This window comes from Mauremys reevesii, linkage group 15 (genome assembly GCF_016161935.1).
Source record: "Mauremys reevesii isolate NIE-2019 linkage group 15, ASM1616193v1, whole genome shotgun sequence".
NCBI lineage: Eukaryota > Metazoa > Chordata > Testudines > Geoemydidae > Mauremys > Mauremys reevesii.
Window position 1 is genome coordinate 42350128 of NC_052637.1, and position 20737 is coordinate 42370864.

The window sequence follows — 20737 nt, forward strand, 5'->3', positions numbered from 1 at the left end:
ATCGCTGTGGAGCAGGTGACTCCCTCGGGCCCATCGAGACAATACCAGGCTGCTGAGACAGGACCGTGGGCAGCGCCCAGTAGCTACAGCGGCTCAGTGCTGGGGGCGTGACTCTCACACCTGAGCACCTGGCTGGGGACAGGAGGTTCTGGCAAGGGGGAGCCAGTGGAGGAATTGGAGGACGAGCAGGAGGGAGATTTGCTTGTTCTTGCTCTGCACCCAGCCTGCTTGACCCTCGGCCCTGCCCTAGCCATTCAGAGACCCCCCTCTGTTCCAGCAGTGGGTGTGGCGCAAAGACCCCCCCCTGGCACCACTGGCCAGCCCACTATGGCACGAAGGGGCAGAGGAACCAGCCAGCTCCATGTAGCCCGCTCCTGAGAAGTGCTTGCTACCCATATGCAAGGCGCCCCTTTGCCTCTGCCACTCATCCATTCCTAGCGCCATCTGCATCAGTCCCAGCCACAGCTGGGGCGCTTCAAAGAGACTTTTTTCAGCTCCTCGTGAACACACTGCGCAGACACATCCCCTCGCATTCCTGCACGCCTCCTGCTCGGGCTATTGTTCCGGAGTGGGGAGGGGAGAGGAAGCGCCCATCTCAGGGGCAGGGTAAATAGAAGCTTCATTATCATCCCTAGACTGAGTGCACAAGGCAGGAGGGGACATGGTGCCCACACCAGAGCACGGAGTCTGCTGCTGGCTCCCTGAAGGGCCAGGCTGGCTGGGATCTGAAAAGCAGGTATTGTCCATTCGCCTTTGTGCATTGTCAGCCCCACACAGGACTCCAGAATCTGATGGTGCCCAAAGCAGCCCAGGACCCGGTTCGTTCTGCGTCTGCACCAGCTGCTTGGGGACCACTGGATCAGGCCGGGGAGGAGGAGGGGTCCCTTGGCTTTTCCAGAGCGTGGCAGAGCGAGAGGGGGCTTGTGTGCACTGGGGCCAGGCTGGATACAAAGGGGTTGCCCCAGGGGCCTTCTGCAGTTCCCTGAAATGTGCTGGCCTGGGGCAGTGCACTCGGGGCTGGACTAGCTTGACTCTCTGCCCTGACAAGCCCCGGACGGAACAAGCTCTTGTATTGCCCTGGCAGACAGAGGCTGAGGGCATGTGGGGATGCCAGTTTTCACTGCGACGTTTGCCCTCCCTGCTCGATGCCTCAGGGCGATGACCGGACTCATTCACTGGTTAGGACACGGGTTGTTTTGCACGTGGGATGTGCTGGAGCTGGCACACAGGGCAAGCTGATTGCGGCTGCTCCCGCAAGTTAGCTCCAGTGGGGTAATATGAATGGAAGCCGTCCAAGCGGCTGCCTCCGTGCGCTGCAGGCATGGGAGTGATTTGCGGAGGTGTGAATGACGCACCCTCTCTGGACCCATCACACTCGGTCTCACCTGTTTCTCAGTCGACCCCTCTAATTCCCAGCAGGGTGAGGATTTGGGAGAGCTCTTCCACTGCTCACCCAGGGGCCAGGGTGCCATGCCAGGTTCAGTTCCTCTGGTCCCGCAGGTCGTTCAGCTTCTTAGCTCAGCGTTTCCCAGTGTGGGGGGCAGCGCAGGGCCCGGAGGGAGTGGGAGGTGCCCCACAGGATCACACAGGTGGGGCTGCCGGGCTGGGCTTGCAGACTTTGGCAGCCAGTCAGTTTCTGGCAGGTGTTTTGCAAGGGGCCGCGCCCACTTGGCTGCCTTCCCGTTAACCCCACTCCAACTCCCTGGCCTGGCTGGGTGGGACTCACAGTGCTTCTCCCAGGACTCTGCCGTGACCTCTGGGGTGGAGGATCTGACCTGGGGGAGAGAGGGCACGCAAAGCATTGTGGGGGCTGTACCAGACAGGGGAGATAGCTATGCTGTAGGAGAGAGGATACATGATGTCTGGGGGAGGGTGACATTCCCAGGAGGGCATAAAATTCCCAGGTGGGTGTGGCGTTCGGGGGGGGGGATTCCCAGGCAGGCGTTGCGTTCCCAGGGGTATTCACAGGTGGGCATGGCATTCCCAGGGTGTATTTCCAGGCAGGTGTAGTGTACCTAGGGCGTACTCCCGGGTGGGCATGGTGTTCCCGGGGTTATTCCCAGGTAGGCACGGCATTCCTGGGGTTATTCCCAGGCGGGTGTGGTGTTCACTGGAGATATTCCCAGGTGGGCATGGCATTCCCGGGGGTATTCACAGGCAGGCGTGGTGTTCCCAGGACCTATTCCCAGGTAGGCGTGGTGTTCCCAGGGGGTATTCCCAGGTGGGTATGGCATTCCCAGGGGTATTCCCAGGTGGGTGTGGTGTTCCCAGGGGGTATTCTCAGGCAGGCGTGACATTCCCGGGGGTATTCCCAGGTGAGTGTGGTGTTCCCAGGGGGTATTCCCAGGCAGGCATGGCATTCCTGGGGGGATTCCCAGGAGGGCATGGTGTTCCCAGGACCTATTCCCAGGTAGGCATGGCATTCCCGGGGGTATTCACAGGCAGGCGTGGTGTTCCCAGGACCTATTCCCAGGTAGGCGTGGTGTTCCCAGGGAGTATTCCCAGGTGGGTATGGCATTCCCAGGGGGTATTCCCAGGCAGGCGTGGCGTTCCCGGGGGGATTCCCAGGCGGGTGTGGTGTTCCCAGGGGGTATTCCCAGGCAGGCGTGGCGTTCCCGGGGGTATTCCCAGGTGAGTGTGGTGTTCCCAGGGGGTATTCCCAGGCAGGTGTGGCGTTCCCGGGGGGATTCCCAGGCGGGCATGGTGTTCCCAGGACCTATTCCCAGGTGGGTATGGCATTCCCAGGTGGGCTTGGTGTTCCCAGGGGGTATTCCCAGGCAGGCGTGACATTCCCGGGGGTATTCCCAGGTGAGTGTGGTGTTCCCAGGGGGTATTCCCAGGCAGGCGTGACATTCCCGGGGGTATTCCCAGGTGAGCATGGTGTTCCCAGGGGGTATTCCCAGGCAGGCGTGGCGTTCCCGGGGCAGATCTGCCACTCTCAGGCCCTTGGCAGTGGGAATCAGGCGTCTGGCCCGTTCTGTTCCTTGGCCAGTTCCGTGTGACTGCTAGTGAGTATGATGACCGAGAGCGCTGACTTGAGTCAGTAGTAGGGCAGGCTAGGGCCCTACGCAGTGTAAAAGCTGCACATCCCCTCCCATTGGCCTGGCCTGTCCCCTGCTCAAGGTGACAGGTGCCGCACACTGGCGCTCGGTTTGGGATTCCTGCACCATCGCTGCTCTGTGCACAGAGAGCCCTTCTGCCGAGCAGAGCCAATCCCGGAGGAGCAGCTCAGCTGCTGGGTGCAGCGGGGGTCGGGGACGTTCAGAAGAGCTGGCGAGTGAAGAAACTGACCTGTTAAGGGCTGACTAATGGATAGAGGCGCTGGGCACAGATTGATGGTAAGAGAAAGAAGCCGCAGCAGCCAGGATGGCTGGATAATGGGACCGACCAGCCAGAGGAAACACAGGCTGGATCCTGACAGTGAGGCATGTCAGGCGGTCGTCATCATATTACCCAGCTAATGTAACCAGCCTTTGAGAAGAGACAGCCAGACGGGACACGGGACCTCCCAGGGCCTGGCCTCTCCAGGCTGCCTCACGCCCTGACGTTTGCTATTAACCATCTCCAAATAAAGTCCTTGTTAAAGGAGGAGTGTGCTCGTCGCCGACGGGTGCTGGGTGGACAAAGTCCCCGGGTGATTCCAAGGCCAGGTGGAGCACAGATAGCAGGTGTGCAAACACCCGCCTGCCCCACAACCAGCGGGACCCCCTCCCCTCAGCCCAGGCGTGAGAGGGGAGTTCAGGCCCAGCGCCCTGGCCAATCATGGGCCTCTCTGCTGAAGTGCAAAGGACAACAAAGGGACCCTGTCTCAAGGTCTGGCTGCACAGCCGAAGCTGAGCATGGGCTAGTTTGAATCTAGCTAGCACAGGTAACAAGAGCGCAGGCTCCTGTGTACATACCGGGGCTGAGGTGCGTGTGTACTACCTGCTATAGCTTCCCAGGCTCGCTGGAGTCAAGCCAGCACCGCTAGGCTAGCTTGTGCACAGCTTTTGCAGTGCAGACATCCCCTTCAAGTGGGTTTGTCCAGCACCCGGCGCGTCTGGGCCCCGGTGCTGAGTGGGGCCGATGTACGGGAGTGCAGTGCAAATCATCACATGACTGGTCTGTGCCTTGGTCTCACACCAGCGTTCACTGCACTGACCCCCTCCGGAGCGTGTCGCGCCCACGTGTGGGGATTATAGCCCTGCCGGTGGTACTCTGATCGCCCTCTAGTGTTAGTCCTAACAACTGTGCTTCGTCCAGTGGGATCACTGTCTGCAGCAGCCTTCCCAATACAGCAGAGCGACACATGGCGGGTCCGAGGCCTGGCCCTTTCCTTCCCAAACGGATGCAGGTCACCAGGGGACAACCCGCAGCCTTGCTGACAGTGTCAATGAAAACAGGGGCTGGGTTTGAAAAAAAATTGGCCTGCAGTGCTGGAAACTCAAACCCAACATGGGCCCCAGGCACTGAAACCGGGGGTCCCGCTCCCCAGGGCTGGGGAAAAGCACATTCTTGCCATTGCAATGGTTTTATTAGGGGTTAACTTGTGGAGCCGGTTACCCCACATCTGTCGAATGAAACCACTGTCAGAGATGGACACTGGGCCATGGGTCAGACACAGTCTGTTCATGCATAACAGACGTCCCGGTCATCCCAGGCAGGACGTTACCCAGGGAGGAGGCGGCTGGTTTTGGACTCAATCTCTTTTACCTTCCGTCTGCCCTGTCACTGGGGTCGTGGACGTGTGTGTGTCGGGTGTGCTGAGACTGGTGCTCTGCAGGCAACAGCTCTGTCCGGTGAACAGGACGGGAGTTTCCCCTGCCTGAGCTGAGCCAGGCGGGGCCATGCTGACCTGGCCCGTCTGGGGGTCTCTTCGCCTTGGCCGCACTGAGCTGTCTCTAAAGCTCTTCCTAGATCTCCAGGGTAGCCAAGTATAAGGCTGTAGCCATGTTTTTCAGAGGGGAACATTGTCTAATCCCACGCCAGGAGAAGGAGCCCTCTTAGCCCCTGAGGTTAATTTTCACTCCTGGTTTTACTTTAGGCCAGTTGCAGAAAGGGCCCTGCCAGTCCTGGCCTGTCTGCTGCCTGCAAGAGAGCAGAGGCGAGAACATGAACAGGTGTCTGGGAAGAAGAGAAGGAAAAGGGAGGCCCAGCAGCTGTTAATCTTTGCCCCGCAGGCAGGGTAGTGAATGGCCAGCTCGTTTGCCAGCAGGTTCTCGAGCACTGAAGTTGTGCAGGTGACAGGCACTGCCAAGGGAGGGTGCCCGGACACACCCACAAATAGGAGTCAGAAAACTGCTGCTCTGAGACTCAGTGTAAGTGGCACCTGGAGGGAATTAGGCAAAAGTCTTCCACCTCCTTGCAAAACTTTTGTAGAGCAAATTCTTGTGGTTACCCATTGCAATTGCTGCAAATTATACAAGTGTCGTGTATTTTGTTCCAATGAGAGCATGCAGTTGGCTTGGGTAGGTCTGATCTGCTGCTGTGTGTGCGTGCATGCGTGTGCGCACGCACATGTGTGTGTGTGTGTGAGCATGCGTGTGTTCACATGCGAGCATGCATGCACAAACCATTCAGCTGGATTTTTTTATGGCTAGGGCAGTAAAGAGAAGAAAAGGAAGGACAGATGTCTCAGAAGGCTCTCGGGTTAGCACCTCCAGGGGGATTGCTGCTGTTGCTATCCTTTTGATTTCAAGGGGCAGACAACGCTAGCGCTGCCAGGGGAGTGAATGCAGGAGCAGAGCCAGGTGGAGCTGTGAGAAACTCACTCGTTTCATGTCCCAGGGGTGCAGGTGAGCCTGGCCTTGATGGTTTCGCTGTGGGGGGAAGGGCACGCCGTGCAGGTGAAACACATTAATAAATACTTATTATTTGTATTCCAGTGGCACCTATTATTAATATTATTGTTACAGGCAGGGCTGGTGCAACCATTTAGGCGACCTAGGCGGTCGCCTAGGCCACTGGGATTTGGGGGGAGCCATTTTCTTCGGCAGCGACCGCGGCGGCCGGATCTTCGGCAGCCCCAGTTGCCACTGGCATTTAGGCGGAGGGAGCTGGGGCAGGGGGGCGCGGGGAGGGCCGCCTGCAGCAAGTAAGGAGGGGGCAGCACGCAGGGGAACTCCCCGCCCCAGCTCACCTCTGCCCCACCTCCTCCCCGAGCACGCCGGGGGCAGGGTTGAGCTGCTTCACTTCTGCCTCCCAGGCTTGCGGCGCCAATCAGCTTAGGTGCCGCAAGCCTGGGAGGCGGGAGAAGTGAAGCAGCGACGGCGTGCTCAGGGTGCTTGTGCGTGGAGCAGGGGTGAGCTGGGGCAGGGGGGGTGCCTCAGGGTGGAGCTGCCGCAAAGGGGGCCTCAGGGCGGAGGAGCTGCCGCGCGGGGCGCCTCGGGAGGGGCGGGCGCAAGGTGGAAGTTTTGCCTAGGGCGTGAAAAATCCTTGCACAGGCCCTGGTTACAGGCCCCAACTGAGATCAGGGCCTCATGGTGTTGGGGGCTGTACATGGAAACAGTGTGAGACAGGTCCTGCCCTGAAGAGTTTCTAATCAAACTAGACAGAAGCACCAGGAGGTTGAGTGGCTTGCAGGGAGTCTATGGCAAAGCTGGCGTAAAACCTGGTAAAACGTGCCCAGTGCTTTAGCAGCAAGACCAGCCGTTCTCTCCTTCTCACAAACTGGGTTTTGCTTTAAACAAACCCTAAGGGAGCCCCCGATGCCGCTTTTACCAGGCTCTATGCAGGAATTCCAACTTCTCTGTGAGGTGGATGCAAAATCATCAATCGAACCCGGGTCTGCTGCGATCAGGGAGACACCTCACCAGAGTCTTGAGCACATACTGTTACTGAGAGACTGTGACCTGGCTCTGGGTTCTGGAGTTCGTACCGGTGCCGGACGCTCCGGCCTGGCTCTGGGTTCTGGAGTTATTACCGGTGCCGGATGCTCCGGTCAGGCTCTGCGTTCTGGAGTTATTACTGGTGCTGGAGGCTCCGGTCAGGCTCTGGGTTCTGGAGTTCGTACCGGTGCCGGATGCTCCAGTCAGGCTCTGCGTTCTGGAGTTATTACCGGTGCCGGATGCTCCGGTCAGGCTCTGCGTTCTGGAGTTATTACCGGTGCCGGATGCTCCGGTCAGGCTCTGCGTTCTGGAGTTCATACTGGCGCCGGATGCTCCGGCCTGGCTCTGCGTTCTGGAGTTATTACTGGTGCCAGATGCTCCGGTTAGGCTCTGCGTTCTGGAGTTACCACCAGTGCCGGATGCTCCGGTCAGGCTCTGGGTTCTGGAGTTACCACCAGTGCTGGATGCTCTGGTCAGGCTCTGGGTTCTGGAGTTCGTACCGGCCCTGAGTGACTCTGACCTGGCTCTAGGTTTGCTGCGAAGGTTTTATGTTGCTCTAGATCCAGGCCCTGAAGTCCCTCTACAGAAAAGAGAAGTGAACCAAAGTCTAATAATGAAACATGAGTGTCCCCATCCATTATCTGCGGCAGCTAACGAAGGCCCCGTGGTGTTAGTGCTGCCATGTGACGCACCCATTGCCTGAGATTTAAAGCTAACGACCCCATTTCTAAACTAGCAAGAAATACAACAGGCCCCTGTACTGCAGTGCCCCGAACAGAGCTGCCAATACCAGGAACTGGCGCTGGGCCAGCATGAGCATGGGCTCGTTTCCAAGGGTGTTAATTTCCAGAGGCATTTCAGCTGCAGTTCATTAGCCGGCTGGTTTGTTGGGGGAGAAAGCAGCCGGGGGGGAGGGGAGTGTCGGGGACTCATTCACTTGGCCTAGGCCTTGGTAGGGAAAAAGCGAAGGGGTGTGTGTGTGACGCGCAGGGAGGCCGGGATTCCTCTCCGGTGGATGTCTGAAGGCTCGGATGATGGCTGTGAGGAAACCCAGGCCTGCGTCAGCTTGTCAGGGTGTTTCCAGCGATCCCATGCAGGGCCACGCTGGGGTCACGCTGGGAGAGGTGAACGGCAGGCTGGCTTGCTTCTGGCACTTGGGAGAGGAGGCTCAGCCTGTCAGCCTCCAATCTAAAGTATCCCTTGCCAGCGTCCCCCCCACCTCCCCAGAATGTTGCGGGGGGCCTGAGCACACCCCTGACTCCCCCCCCATTATAGGCACACGTGGGGAGAGAGGAGAGACATGGAGAGCGGAGCAGGAGGAAAGAGGGTGAGACCCAGGGACAGAGATGTGGGGAGTGGGGTGGGGAGCAAGAGTCCAAGAGGGAGGAGCAGGAGGCAGAGCCTCCTCGCAGTGTCTGAGCAGGGTCCTCTGTCCCAGGCATGAGAAGTCCCAAGCTGCACTAGCCCCCAAAACACCCTGAGTCCATGGGAGCTGGGAGAGGGCCAGGGCTGAGCTGGGACGGCTCCCACTAGGAGATCATAAATCTAAGGTTAACCTCTGGGTGGGGAGCTCTGAACCCTTCCCCACATTTCTTGTTTCTGTGTGTGTGTTGGGGGGGGTGTACACGTGGGCTTTGATCTCAGCTCTCAGGACGGGCTCTTCAGGAGCTCCCAGGGGTTGAGCAGCAGAGGTGCTGCTCATGTAACACTCCCACACACACACATGCACAAACACGCCCCCAAAGTTTCTCTCTCTCCCCCTGGGACAAGCACGATGCAAAGAACAAATCAGAAGCCCGAGACAGGAAATCGAAACAGCTCCAGAAAGGGAACCGCTGATCTGAGCAGCCGACTGGTCCACCTCTGAGGTTCCCACTCCTGCTTTACTGTCCAGATCCCACCCTGCCTTGCCCAGCTACAGGATCTCCCCACCCCCTTTGGAACAGGGCTCAGACTCTCCAAGGACTGTGTGCCTTTATGTCGGTCTTTAGCATAACAGCCCCAAGAACATCACCATGTGCCAAAAGAAAATCAGCCGGGCGAATACCAACGCTAAGCACATGTCTCCTTAACAGGCCTCCTCTCTTCTACCATTACACAGAGGTCAAGAAACCCAGCAGCCCCCAGGACACATTGTAAAGCAGGATCAAGGAGTCTCTGTGCCAGACCTTGTGACACTGAAATTCAAAGTTATGAAAAATAGACTCCTATGAAGCTCCTCATTACCAGGGTGTCTGAGAGCAGCCCCCCGGCTTTGGCTCAGAAACCTATATCATTTGGGACTGAGAGGTTTAACCCCCATCTATCAGTCGTGGGACAATATTCATGGAATTTAATTCTGCATAGAATCTAATAGAGGAGTCCCAGACTGCAGCCCTCTGGCCCATCTGTGGTTTTATAGGGGCGGCTGATGGTAAATTAGATCCATTCCCTTCTATTGGATGTGTTGTCATTTTTATGACTTTGGGGTTATATAAACAGGAGAGGGAGAGAAAGGGAGCGGGAGGGGGAGGAGAGATGGGGAGCCCATTAGCCCACAATTGCTAAATTTACTTTTTCCTCCTGTGTTTTAAATGCCGGTTGGTTTGTAGAATTGCTGGCAGTTTGGGCTTCGGCTTGGAATGCAAACCCTGCAGACACACTGCAAATGGCTTTCAACATGTGTCAAAACCAAAGTGAAATAATAATAACACAAAACCCTAGGGAGGGCTGGGGGTGTGGGACTTGGGCTTCTGCACCCTGTGGCAAAGGAGGAAAGTGGTGGGGGGGATTTTTTAAATTATAGTCAATTTTGTGTGTGTGTGTGCGTGCGCGCGCACCTGTGGGTGTATTTGTGTGTATGTGTGTGGGGAGGGGGTGATTAACCCTTTGGCTACTGTCTATGTTTTCAATTGCTTCACCCAGTGACTGTTGCACAGAGGGGCCTGTTCACGCCCAGGACTCAATAATGAGCAAGAAGCTCCGGGGCCGGACTCATCCTGCTAGCGAGGTGCATGGATCTCTAGATAACAGAGAACTTCTGAGCAGTAGAGGCTGGGTGGGGAACATCAAACTCCCCAAGATTCAGAGGAGTCCAAGTCCTGGTTCCATCCCTCACCACCTGCAAAGTGTGGGACAGGAGGGGTGATCTTCCGGCTTTCTTTGGCACATCTTTCATGACTATCTCCACTGGATGCTGCTGTTCTCTTTGCTCTCCTGCTGGACTGAAGACCAGCCCAGGGATTGACCACAACAAGCTGTGTGAGGCAACCAGAGACATCTCCCAGTGTTTGTGATTGAGACTCCTGCTCTGCAACCGTTTCCTCATTTTGCTCTTTTGCCCTTTGATGTGACCTCATATTGGAAACTGGTCTCTGCCTTGCTCGCGCAGCCACACCTTGGAGGTCTCTGTGATCAGAGGTCTTCCTAGGAGGCATGTAGGGAACACAGACTGCTCTCCGGCCAGTAATCCCATCCAAACTCACAAGCTAAGGAGGGGTGAGGTGAAGTTGGCCAGGTGGGGCTTTAGGTGGCATTCAGGATTCAGCAGGTGGTGCACTTCTTATTGAACCAGTGTGTTCAGAGGCACCGTGCTTCTGTAGCTGAGGTGTTTTGGCTGACCTGCAGAGTTGTGTAAAAGTGTGTGGTCATCCTAGATCGGGCAGGCCCCTTTCCCAGGAGTAGAAGAGTTCTCCTGAGTCACTTCGCCAAATGCCAACCTGCGTAATGACATTCTGCTTCACTAAATTCCCAACATATCCCATGGATATGTTGTTCTTCATTTCCTCTTTTAAACTAGGATGTAGTTAATATAATAGTGATTAGCTGTTAAATAGCTAATATGTTCCACTTCAGAGGTGGCTGCATTTAAATGGTGGGTAAAGTTGTAATGTAATGTTATTGTGTGTGTTGTAGGTTACTGTCTGCAGGCTATAGAGAAGATAAAAGCCCTACTTCTGGTGAGGGCTAATGGAGATTCAAATAGAAGGGGCTTGTGTTTTGGGAACCTAAGGTTATAAATTTATTCCTGACAAGGCATATGTACAGTGTAGCTTGCAATTCTGCTGTTTGTGTCTATGGCTTCATTACAAAGCAATGCCTGTGTGCTGTATATGGCTTGTGAAATGCTTTGGGATCCTTTGGGATGAAAGGTCCTGTATAAATGTAAGATCGTTATCATTATGCAAACAGTCCTGGAAGGGCTCTCCCACACTGACAAGCTGGCTAGGCACAGTTGGGATATGTGTGTTTTTTCTCTGCTAATCTGTCACTTTGTAACCCTAGACCTAGCTGCACTGAAAGCTCTCACTCACACCAGCTCTCAGCCCCAGTCTTGGGGCACTGGCTGGATTGCTATTTATGTGTTTATCCTAAGGGCACTCTCTTCACAGGTTCCCTGCATCGGGAACTAGTTTCTCTCAGTGAATGCACACACTTCCTGTGAACATGCACAGGAGTTACATGCATGCACTGAGGTCAAGCAGCCGCCCTCTGAAAATCAGGCCCCTTTAAGGTGTCTCCAGTTGGGCACTACAAACCAAGGCCCTCAAAATCACTAGTCACTTTTTAAAAATGTTGGCCTACATCATTGTAAAACCTGGAATGTACACTTTTCATGCCCCGTGTTTATTGTTTGCATTTCACTTCGCTTGGGCAATGGAGTCTGGTCCCTTTCAATTTGGTTTAAGTTATATTTTTAGCCAGCCTCCCTTTGTGGGGCTCATGCACTATCACAACACGGCAATGTTTGGATTGCAAACCCTGCAAGAGAATGTTTATCTCCCAACAACTAACAGTTTCAATCAATGTTTTGTAAATACCACAAAGATTTTTCTAATAATATTTGCTTTTGTAAAAAAAAAGTTTAAACAAATATAAAAAATTGGCTCCAAATTTCCAAAACCTGATCCGCCCCCGGTATATTTCTCACTGAGAACAACATACAAACCAAGGATCAAACTTTGCAGGAGCCATGTCCTAATTTTCCAAGTTTTTTCTTAGCACCTGTAGAACACTCTCCCAACAACTCCCAGGGACAGTGTAACTTTCCATAAATATCTCATTGGGGGCTGAGACCAGTCATGAAAGAGAAGTTTAGTCCCTGATGTACTTCTATGTGAGGAGTAACTGAGTAAAACAAAAAAGGATTAGGACCTCTTGGAGCCACACCACTGCAACTCGCTTCATTGCACTGTGCAGAACTCCCATTCATATGCATCTGTAACATATATATATAGAAAGAGGTTGTTAGCTTAAACAATCGTCTCTCAATCAAGCACGAGGCCTGTGGGTTTGTAGTTAAAATTACTGAGCTCTAGTCCCCACTGCTACACTGTTCTTATGATTTATGGAGCACCATAAATGTATGCAGTACTTTATCAGAGGTAGACCGGACCAAACAAAGAACAGATTCTTTACCCCAAAGAGCTAAGGGGCCTGACTGATTGCCATACCATATACAACAGTATGGACAGGTTCAGTACAGATAAACTTACAGGGATTCTGTGGTCATTGTAGCTGGAATGCTGTGTGCAACAGGAGAGTTTGCAGGAGTTTGTTGAAGGAGGAGCAGAAAGGAGTGTGGCCGGTGGCAGATACCAGCTAGGAGGCTGCTTCAGGCATATACCATCCATGGCCACCTAGGAGATCCTGGTTGCCACTATGCTGCATTCCATGTCCAGTCAAACTTTGCAGAGGCAGTGGGGGCAAAACTCAGACCCTACTGCTCCTAGCACTGACGCTAAAGGAGAATTTGTGTGGCAGTACAAGGCCTGTGAAACACAGCTGAGCAGTTCTCATTACATCTAGTAGAGGGCAGGCACACACATAAGCACTGCAGTTATGACAGCCCAACCATGTGAAAGAAACGAAAGAGACAGCCAGAAGTGAGGGCTTGGACACATGCATGTGGTATCACTACCCACTGAGGTGTGAAGCCACGATAATTTTATAATGGAAACTGAGCACATGGACTGTTCCTGCATTCTTTAGCCCTCTTAGCAGCAGGGTCAGTTAATCTGCATCAGTATTGCCTTGGGATACCATCATGTCCTGGAGAACACATCCTATCCCATGCCGCAATCATTCTGTGTACTGGTGAACCCGGAAAGTTATTCTGCATTTAGTGTTCAGAGGAACTGACCCAGGGGAGAAAAGCATTACAAAGGGCAGAGTTATCCTCATCTGGCCAGTGGCCTGCATTTTCTAGATTTGCCCTGGTTTTATCAGGTGACCCCATGTCCAGTAATGGATCCTGAAAAGTCTTTCAGAGCTCACAGGACATCAGCATATGGCAGCCGTGTGGTCTGAGATGCTGATGATTTGGTGACAAGCAGATGACATTATATCACAACCTGAGGTGGTGGCTTCTGGGGAGATGTCGTCACATTAGGTCACTGTGGGACAAGATTCGGATCTGTCTTGATACACTGGAGTGACAAGGCAAAGTTTACATGTTTTGAGGCAGCGGGATGACATCACACCCAGGCCATGATGCAAGGACATTAGCTGCAAGACAGCGGAGTAACAGCCTGAGCCAGGGGCATTGTGCCCGGGCCGCTGGCGAGGGGAACGATGGAATGGCGTGGTTGGGCTGTAATAGGATGGTTCCATGCAGTGGTATGATGTCACACATCACAGTGACATCACAGCTCGCGTCACAACGTGTTGACGCGGCCACGTGACTCCATCACAGGGCGATATGGTGACACGACACCAGCAAGCACCGTTGTCATGGCGACATCGCCGCAGGTGGTGCCCTCCGGCAGGGGCCCCGCCCAGCACTGGCCCAGTGAGCTCCGGGCGGGTCCGCCAAGCCGGCAGGAGCGGCGCACACCAGGCCTCTGCGGGGCCCGCGCTCTCCTCCCGTCTCGCTGGTGCGGCCCCTCGCTTCCCGGAAGCGCCAGCGGAGCAGAACCCGGAAGTGGCGGGTGGTTGGGCCGGGCTCGGCGCTGCCGTCGGGAGAGCGGCCCGCGCGCAGGGATCCGCTCTGCCTGCCCGGGGAGCATGGGGCGAACCGCGGGGGGAGGCCAGCCGGGCGGGCACCGCGAGACTCGGGCCCCCGCCTGAACCCAGGGCCGCTGCCCCCGGGTGACCCCCCATCGCTTGTCCTGCCCCCCCCCGGGATCCGTCCCCCCGTCTCAGGCCTCCCCACCCCGGAGCAGTCCCAGCCTCTGCCGGGGAGCCCATCCCCACGCCGCCTTTCCCCTCCCGTGGGGTTCCCCGGTCCCTGCTTTTGCTCCGTCCCCGGGTGGTCCAGGCTCCCCGTCCTGCTGGGGCTCCCAGCCCCGCTCGCCATGGCGTCCTCTGCAGCTGCAGGGTCCAACTGGGGCCTGATCATGAACATTGTGAATAGCATCGTGGGGGTGAGCGTCCTCACCATGCCCTTCTGCTTCAGACAGGTGAGTGCGGGCTCTGGGCGCGCTGGAGCTGGATGTGGCACCCGAAGCCTACACGTGGCATTTGGGTGGAACGTGCAACATGGAAAACAGACCTAGTGGTTACAGCAGGGGACCTGAACTGCTGCATTCAGGTCTCAGCTCTGCTGTGGATTCGATGTGTGTCACTTTGCCTCAGTTTCCTTGCCTTCAAGGTGGGGTAATACTTAATGGGGTTGTGAAGAGTGAGTCACTCAGGGGTGTGAAAGGCACCATAAGATTGTGTCAGTGCGAATACATTTGGAGAAATTGCCTGCCATTGCACTAGGTGCAGCTCTGTGGCAGGTAGCTACAGTAGGAGCACTGCTGCTGACCATTTACCACCATGTTACCTAATAGCAGGTACAGACAACTGGGTTGCTAGGATTTCCTCAGCCAGTCTCTGCTGAGGTTCTCACTGTTGGTAGTACCAGAGGTGGGGCAATCGCAGGAGGTGTCCCAATATTGCCAGTGTAGATAAGGCTTTGAAGAGCGAAGTATTACTAGCTGGTGCGAGGCGGTACAGCACTCTTAATTAAGGGTGGCACGAGGCCATTGTTGCTGGCAGGTTTTGTCAAAGGAGTGGCCTGTCAGCAATGACTTCCAAGAGAAGATGACATCTGATGTACCTTTGGATGGCGGCTGTTCTAGTTTGCAGGTAGCGTGAGAAAAGCACAACACTGGTAGTGGGAGGAGACAGAAAAACTTCATACAATTTAAATTTTCAGCTTTTTCTTTTCTGAGACTGGATTCTGTTGTATCCCTTGCCTTTGAGATGTAGAAAAATTGATGTACATTATCACTAACTTTTAAGAATGCCCACAAGCATGCTGGGCACCTTGCAGTACAGGCAGAAGGGCATGGTCCCTGCCCCAAAGATCTCATGCAGTGTTGTTGCAGCCACGTCAGTCCCAGGATATTGAGAGAGAAAGTGGGGGAGGTAATAGCTTTTATTGGATCATCTGCTGTTGATGAGAGACACACCGCAAAGATCTTTTCATCTGATTTTACATGTGGTATAACAAGTAACTGACAACTGGAGGGAGGGGAGAGGTATGCTGAGAGTTGCAGCCAGGTCACTGTTTACTCAGTGTAGGTATGCGCATGCCCTGGTAGTTCAACCTTCTCTTTACTAGTTTAAACTATCGGTGACAGGAAGTTGTGCCCATTATACAGTTCACTTGCAGCGTGAGGGGATGCTCCAGCAGCTAACTGGGACTGATGTTCTCATTTGCCCGACTCACCTTCTCCTTTGGAACAAGGCCTTCATACCGTAGCTTCTCCCCAACTGTGAATACAAAATCAGGAAGTCGACATCCTTACCAGTGCTGTGCAGCCTGTCAAGCTAGCTGGGGTTTAAGGCATTGCACACCAAGCCATAGGCTCTATATGCAAAGAGATGAGCCCTTGCTTTTCCTGTTCACAGCGTGCCAGGCGCCCCAGTGACACATCTACTTTGAATAAAATAGAACAGTTTGTAGCCACAGTGAGATTTGACACCACTTATGCCTGTTTAAAGTCACTTGTTTTCATAAGTGTTCAATGATTAACACTGTCCTCTGCAAACATGTATAAATCAGTGAGCCAAACAGTGCTGGGAGGGTAGATTGCTAGCTTCATAATTTGTGCTGTAAATGTATTGAACAGCCCCTGGTGCTTGTGGATAGGTGTTATGACAGATTTTTAACTCCTGGATCTACAGAATAACTACTTGCTTTACACATGATTCTGTTATGAACTGTAGAGAACACTGCTGGAATGTGCCCTGAAACTGACTAGATGGCAGGACACAAACAGTATTACAGCTTGAAAGTCCTGTTTCATAAATTGCTCGGGTTTCACTTTTCCAGGCAAAAGTGTTGCAGCTGAGCCATTTAGGAAACAGGTGGCTGCTCTGTGACTCTGCCTCAAACTGGGGCAAGTGAGTTAAATTGAACTAATACGTCACATTTCTACTGGCTGTAGTTGAAGGCAGGGGAACTCCCTTAATAGGCTACAGTGGGGCTGGAAATGTGCAAGGGAGCCTGTAGGTGATCTGGGAGAGCGGTAAGAATGTGTGAAGTACCAGTTGCACCAGGAGAAATGGCTTGCTTTCCATCTTGTGCTTGTATTTTTTTTTTCTTCCCATGCAGTGTGGCATTGTCCTGGGAGCCTTGCTGCTGATTTTCTGTTCCTGGATGACTCATCAATCCTGTATGTTCCTGGTGAAATCGGCCAATCTTAGCAAACGCAGGACCTACCCAGGACTTGGTGAGAATTTTCAGCTCTGGGGCTTCACTTTTATTTATTTATTTTATTTTTTTACTGCAGTTTTACTCTGACCTCTTAATTTACAACTTTCATACTAATAGTGCTGAATTATTAACATTATTTTGGGAATAGTTTTTACTGTGGTTTGCCTTCCTTGTTTATCCCTTCCTCCTGCTTTTTGTCACCAGAGGAATCTGAGGGTTTAATTCTGCCTTTGATTGTGAAGTTAATAGGCACAGAATTGTTTTGACTCAGCAGTGCAGGAGGCGGCGCTGCAGTGCTGAACAATCAAAACACAAGGTCTCAGGAGCTGGCATAATGGCTGTCTTCTGTAAATTATTGGTCTCTGTATGAAACCCACTAGCTCCCCCACCCAGTGTGCTGCCGAGGACATTGGGTTCTGCCAGTTGAGTGCCTGGCATAGAGCATAGGCTTCCTGGATCTCCACTGTCTGAGAGCTTATGGCAGAGCAAGGGGGAGGTGAGAGGAAACAGTGCACAAAGTTCCAAGTGGCCAAGAAAATAAAAACATGAGCAAGATTCATGTGTGAGATTTTGGCAGAGTTCACCATCCCTCTTCCTTATAGTTTGTCTACTCGGCATTGGCACTGGTATTGGCATCTATTTATGACCTCTCCTCTGATTCCCAAGGATATTGCGGGGAGGAGACGCTTGGGTCTGGCCTCAGGAGTTTGAATCCTCTTGATCAACACATACAATTAAGAGTTGCTGATTGAAAGCATTCTCCTCCCGGAAAACCACGGCAATCCAGGCGGAATAGCCCCTATTTGAGCTGCTGCACCAGGGGTTAGAAATCCTTCCCTGTGCTTTTTCAGCCTTCACCTTTGCAGTGGTAGGATTTCTTCCTGCAGGTGATGGAGATGGAAGTTTCTCATAGCTGCAAGTCCCTTCCTCTGCCTTCCTGTGACCTTAAGCCCATTCTTTGTGTCCCCAATTGCCTAGTTGCCTTCAGTGTAACTTCTCTTGGGAGTGGGTTGAGAGAATTGGCTGGTCTCACTGTCTACAAAAGATTTGAAAGCAATATGCAGTCTGCTCAGTGTCCGTGCTGTTGACAGATGGATCCCCTCAGTGCATTAAATGCCGGAGACCCATCATTTAGCTGCACAGTGCAGCTTCTGCCAAAATGTATCGACCAAAAGCAGAAAAGATTAGAAAACTCTTGTGGTCTCAAAGGTTGTTCCTCTGGTACTGAAAAGGTGGCTCAATTATAGCTGAGCCCTCAGGTGGAGTCTCACACGGCCCAGCGTCCCCAGTACCAGCTGCCCATAGCGCCTCTTCCACCCCCTTCCTCGTTACAGTGAGCCTTTGTGTGCTGCTTCTCCATTGCTGAAATACAGAGAGTCCCCCTTCACCTTGGAGTGTCTCCCAGGAAGACGAGATCCTCTGCACTTTCCAAAGCCAAGGAGCTCAAAGACACAGAGGGCCAGTTATGCTTCCAAACTTCCTGGCACCTCCTGTCACACAAACGCTGGCACTGAAAGAAGCGCCTTCCCTTCCTCCCCATCTTTACCCTGGGAGAGGTGCCACCACAAGCAGCCAGAGGAGGGACAGTGCCGAGAGGAAAGACATCCTCAGCGCGAATGAAAGCAGCACTCGTACAATGCATCCTAATGCATCAAGGTTGAGCGGCTATACACAGACAGTCTTTGTCACCGTTTGCTTGTACGCTGTACATCTGCGAGAGATCCTGGCAGCTCCTGCAGCTGATTCTGTGGGAGGCTTTGGCAGCTCTGAAAGATGCAGGAAAGTTTTTCAAATTAACTTCAGTCAGCTAGTCCCTTCCGGAAGAACATTCAGATCACTAGATGCAATAAGAAAAGAGCCAGGGTCGTGGCGGCCTAGGATAAACACCTTAATTTATGCAGCAATTCCCAATGGAGAGAATATACGTATTCTGTCTTTTACAGATATTTCCCCCTTCGCTCTCATTTAGCAGCTGTCAGTGCACAGCAGCGTTGTACAACACGTTAGGATCTTAAGAAGTGAATATTGTATCCAAGTGAGTCTGCGGTGGGAATTCGGGAAGTGGGATGGAATTACTGCAGCTAGAGTTTGACCAGGACAAGAGTTAAAACAGCTCCTTGCTGCTGCCAAAAGTGCTGTGGGATCTTTAAAGACTCCTGGTGCTCAGGACCAGCACCTCATCCGCTAACAGCAGGACAAGGCACATGGCAGTGAGACGAGTGCCATGTGCTGAATCACCAAGGCCACTGTGCAGCAACCCTGGGGTTTATTGTGGAAGAAGCCTCTCCAAATACTGACCAAATCCAGCTGTGCTCAGCTGGTGAGATTTCTGGAGTGGCTTGGCTGAGTAATTTTGCACAGTCCATCTCCTCCTTCCTCTTTGAGAAGATAAAAGATCCAATTTTCCAAGCAGCCCCAGATGGGGACATCTGGCATAACATGTTTGAAGACTTGTTCTCATTAAACATTATTTCAGAGTAGCCAAGGACACTGATCATTTCATAAAATCCCACGCCTAGACTGTAACCAGTGGCCGTCATTATTGCCCGGAGGTTCCTGCACTTCTACACGCTGTAAAAAAGAGGTTTATTGGGGTGATGCAATAGCAGCCATCCTTTGTGGAGATCAGGTCATTTAACAAATCATCTCCAGGAAGGTGATTTTTCTTTCCCTGGTTGCTCGTCTTCCTGCATGCCCAGTCCTCAGGTACGCACAACTTAACTGTCCCACTCAACATCTGCTTCCCCTTTTTGCCAGGACCCTTCATGCAGGGACAAGACAAAGTCCAGAGGTATTGCTTGCTCGTCCCTTTTCAATATTGCAACCTCTCTGCACGGACAGGAGGTGCCCGGGAGCCCCAGAGATCTAACAAAGACTGGATTTCACCCTACTCTTTACCATGCCATTGGCTGCCTTTCTGAGTTACTCAGCAGGACTGGTGGTGTCTTCCCACACACGTTCCTTCCCACTATAGAGGTGGCCAGTTGATTTCCTTCATTTTCAGACTAGGGAGGTTCCAAGGAAATATGGGATGTACGATAACATTGAAGGTCATAGAAGGCACTTCCAGAGATGAACAAACTATTTCTTGGCTACCTTCAGGCACGTATACTGTACAGCCACTGCTGGAGAAGCTCAGCGGGGAAAACCAGGCAGTTCTTTTCTTGATTCTACTAGAGTTACTTACCCAGGACTAATGCAAAAACAATGTGGGCTGTATTCGAACTGGAGGTCTTAACTGCCCCAACCCCCCAGGAAGATGTCTCCAAAAGTAAAAGCAGAGTTTTCTTGGCTCTTTCTTTTCAGCAAATACAGTCACTGAAAGGATACTGATCATTTTCTGCTACAAGCTACGGCCAAAGTATAGAAAAAAAAAGTCTCTTGGCAAAATCCCTGTGGTGTGGGTTGTGAATGCTGGGTATTCTGGGAATGGAATTGAGCATTCTGGGCACCATTTCAGATCTCCCATCCAGCAACATCAGGCGACTCAGTTATAATGGGAAGGAAAAAATAAAAATGGGACCTTGACTGAAATTTTGCACTGTAGTAACTTTTTGTCACACAACATCTTATACATGCATATTTTCTCTTCCACGCTGACTTTCTTCTTCTAATGGTTGCCATGTGTAACTGCTACTTAGCGCTGCTTTTTTTTCCTCAACAGAGTAAAAAAAGAACCTGCTTTGTATCTTTCCTTCATCTTTGTTCTTGTCTTATGTGGGTTTTGATATTCGGGTGGCATGTCCGAAAAAAGAAAATGGGAGGGTGGGCAGGAGAAACCACCTCAAAATGCAAAACTAGCAGATTCCTGTCAAATTGCCCTTCATCACGATTATTGTTAATTTCGAACTGATGTATGTGTCACAGGCTGCACCCTCCCTTGGCTCACTGTAGTGTTTTTTTTTCTCGTTTGCCAGCATTTCATGCCTATGGAAAAGCAGGGAAAATGCTGGTGGAGACCAGGTAAAGAGCTATTCCTTTAAAATTGAAATAGTTTTAATTAGTTTATTTCTGTTAATAAAAGGCTTTTTTCCAAACCCCTACAGGGCAACTGCCTCACCATGTCTTTATTTCTGACCCCCCTACTTTCTCTTCTTCTGAAAGCCTCCCTTGGCACCTAGAATTTGGGCTGATTGCGAGCTGCTTTGTAAGACATTCATTCAGACAGTTGGGTCGGTAGCTGCCTGTGCACCCCTTCGTTTCTGAAGGGAGAGGCAATGTTGTCTAGTAGTTAGTGAGGGACTGAGATTCAGGAGACCTGGGTTTCATTCCCTGTTCTGCTACACTTATGAACCTTTGGTCA

General features: G+C 52.6%; 1 protein-coding gene and 1 long non-coding RNA gene across 4 annotated transcripts in view; one reads left to right on the top strand and one right to left on the bottom strand.

Moving 5' to 3' along the window:
* Positions 1 to 1678: 1678 nt before the first annotated feature.
* Positions 1679 to 13495, bottom strand: LOC120383036. The gene is made up of 3 exons (XR_005588333.1): positions 12281 to 13495; positions 6700 to 7386; positions 1679 to 1775 (listed from the first exon to the last, which is right to left on the bottom strand). It is a non-coding gene; the product is annotated as an uncharacterized LOC120383036 (long non-coding RNA).
* Positions 13496 to 13691: 196 nt separating this feature from the next.
* SLC38A10 (solute carrier family 38 member 10) overlaps positions 13692 to 20737 on the top strand; it is a 46990-nt gene continuing 39944 nt past the window's right edge. For 2 of the 3 annotated variants that reach the window (XM_039500664.1, XM_039500665.1), the window contains exons 1-3: positions 13692 to 14185; positions 16333 to 16450; positions 20352 to 20397. In XM_039500664.1, coding sequence (XP_039356598.1) covers positions 14081 to 14185; positions 16333 to 16450; positions 20352 to 20397 — 269 coding nt within the window. In that variant the 5' untranslated portion in view covers positions 13692 to 14080. The remainder of the gene's footprint in view (positions 14186 to 16332; positions 16451 to 20351; positions 20398 to 20737) is intronic. The other variant, XM_039500663.1, reaches the window with a different exon arrangement.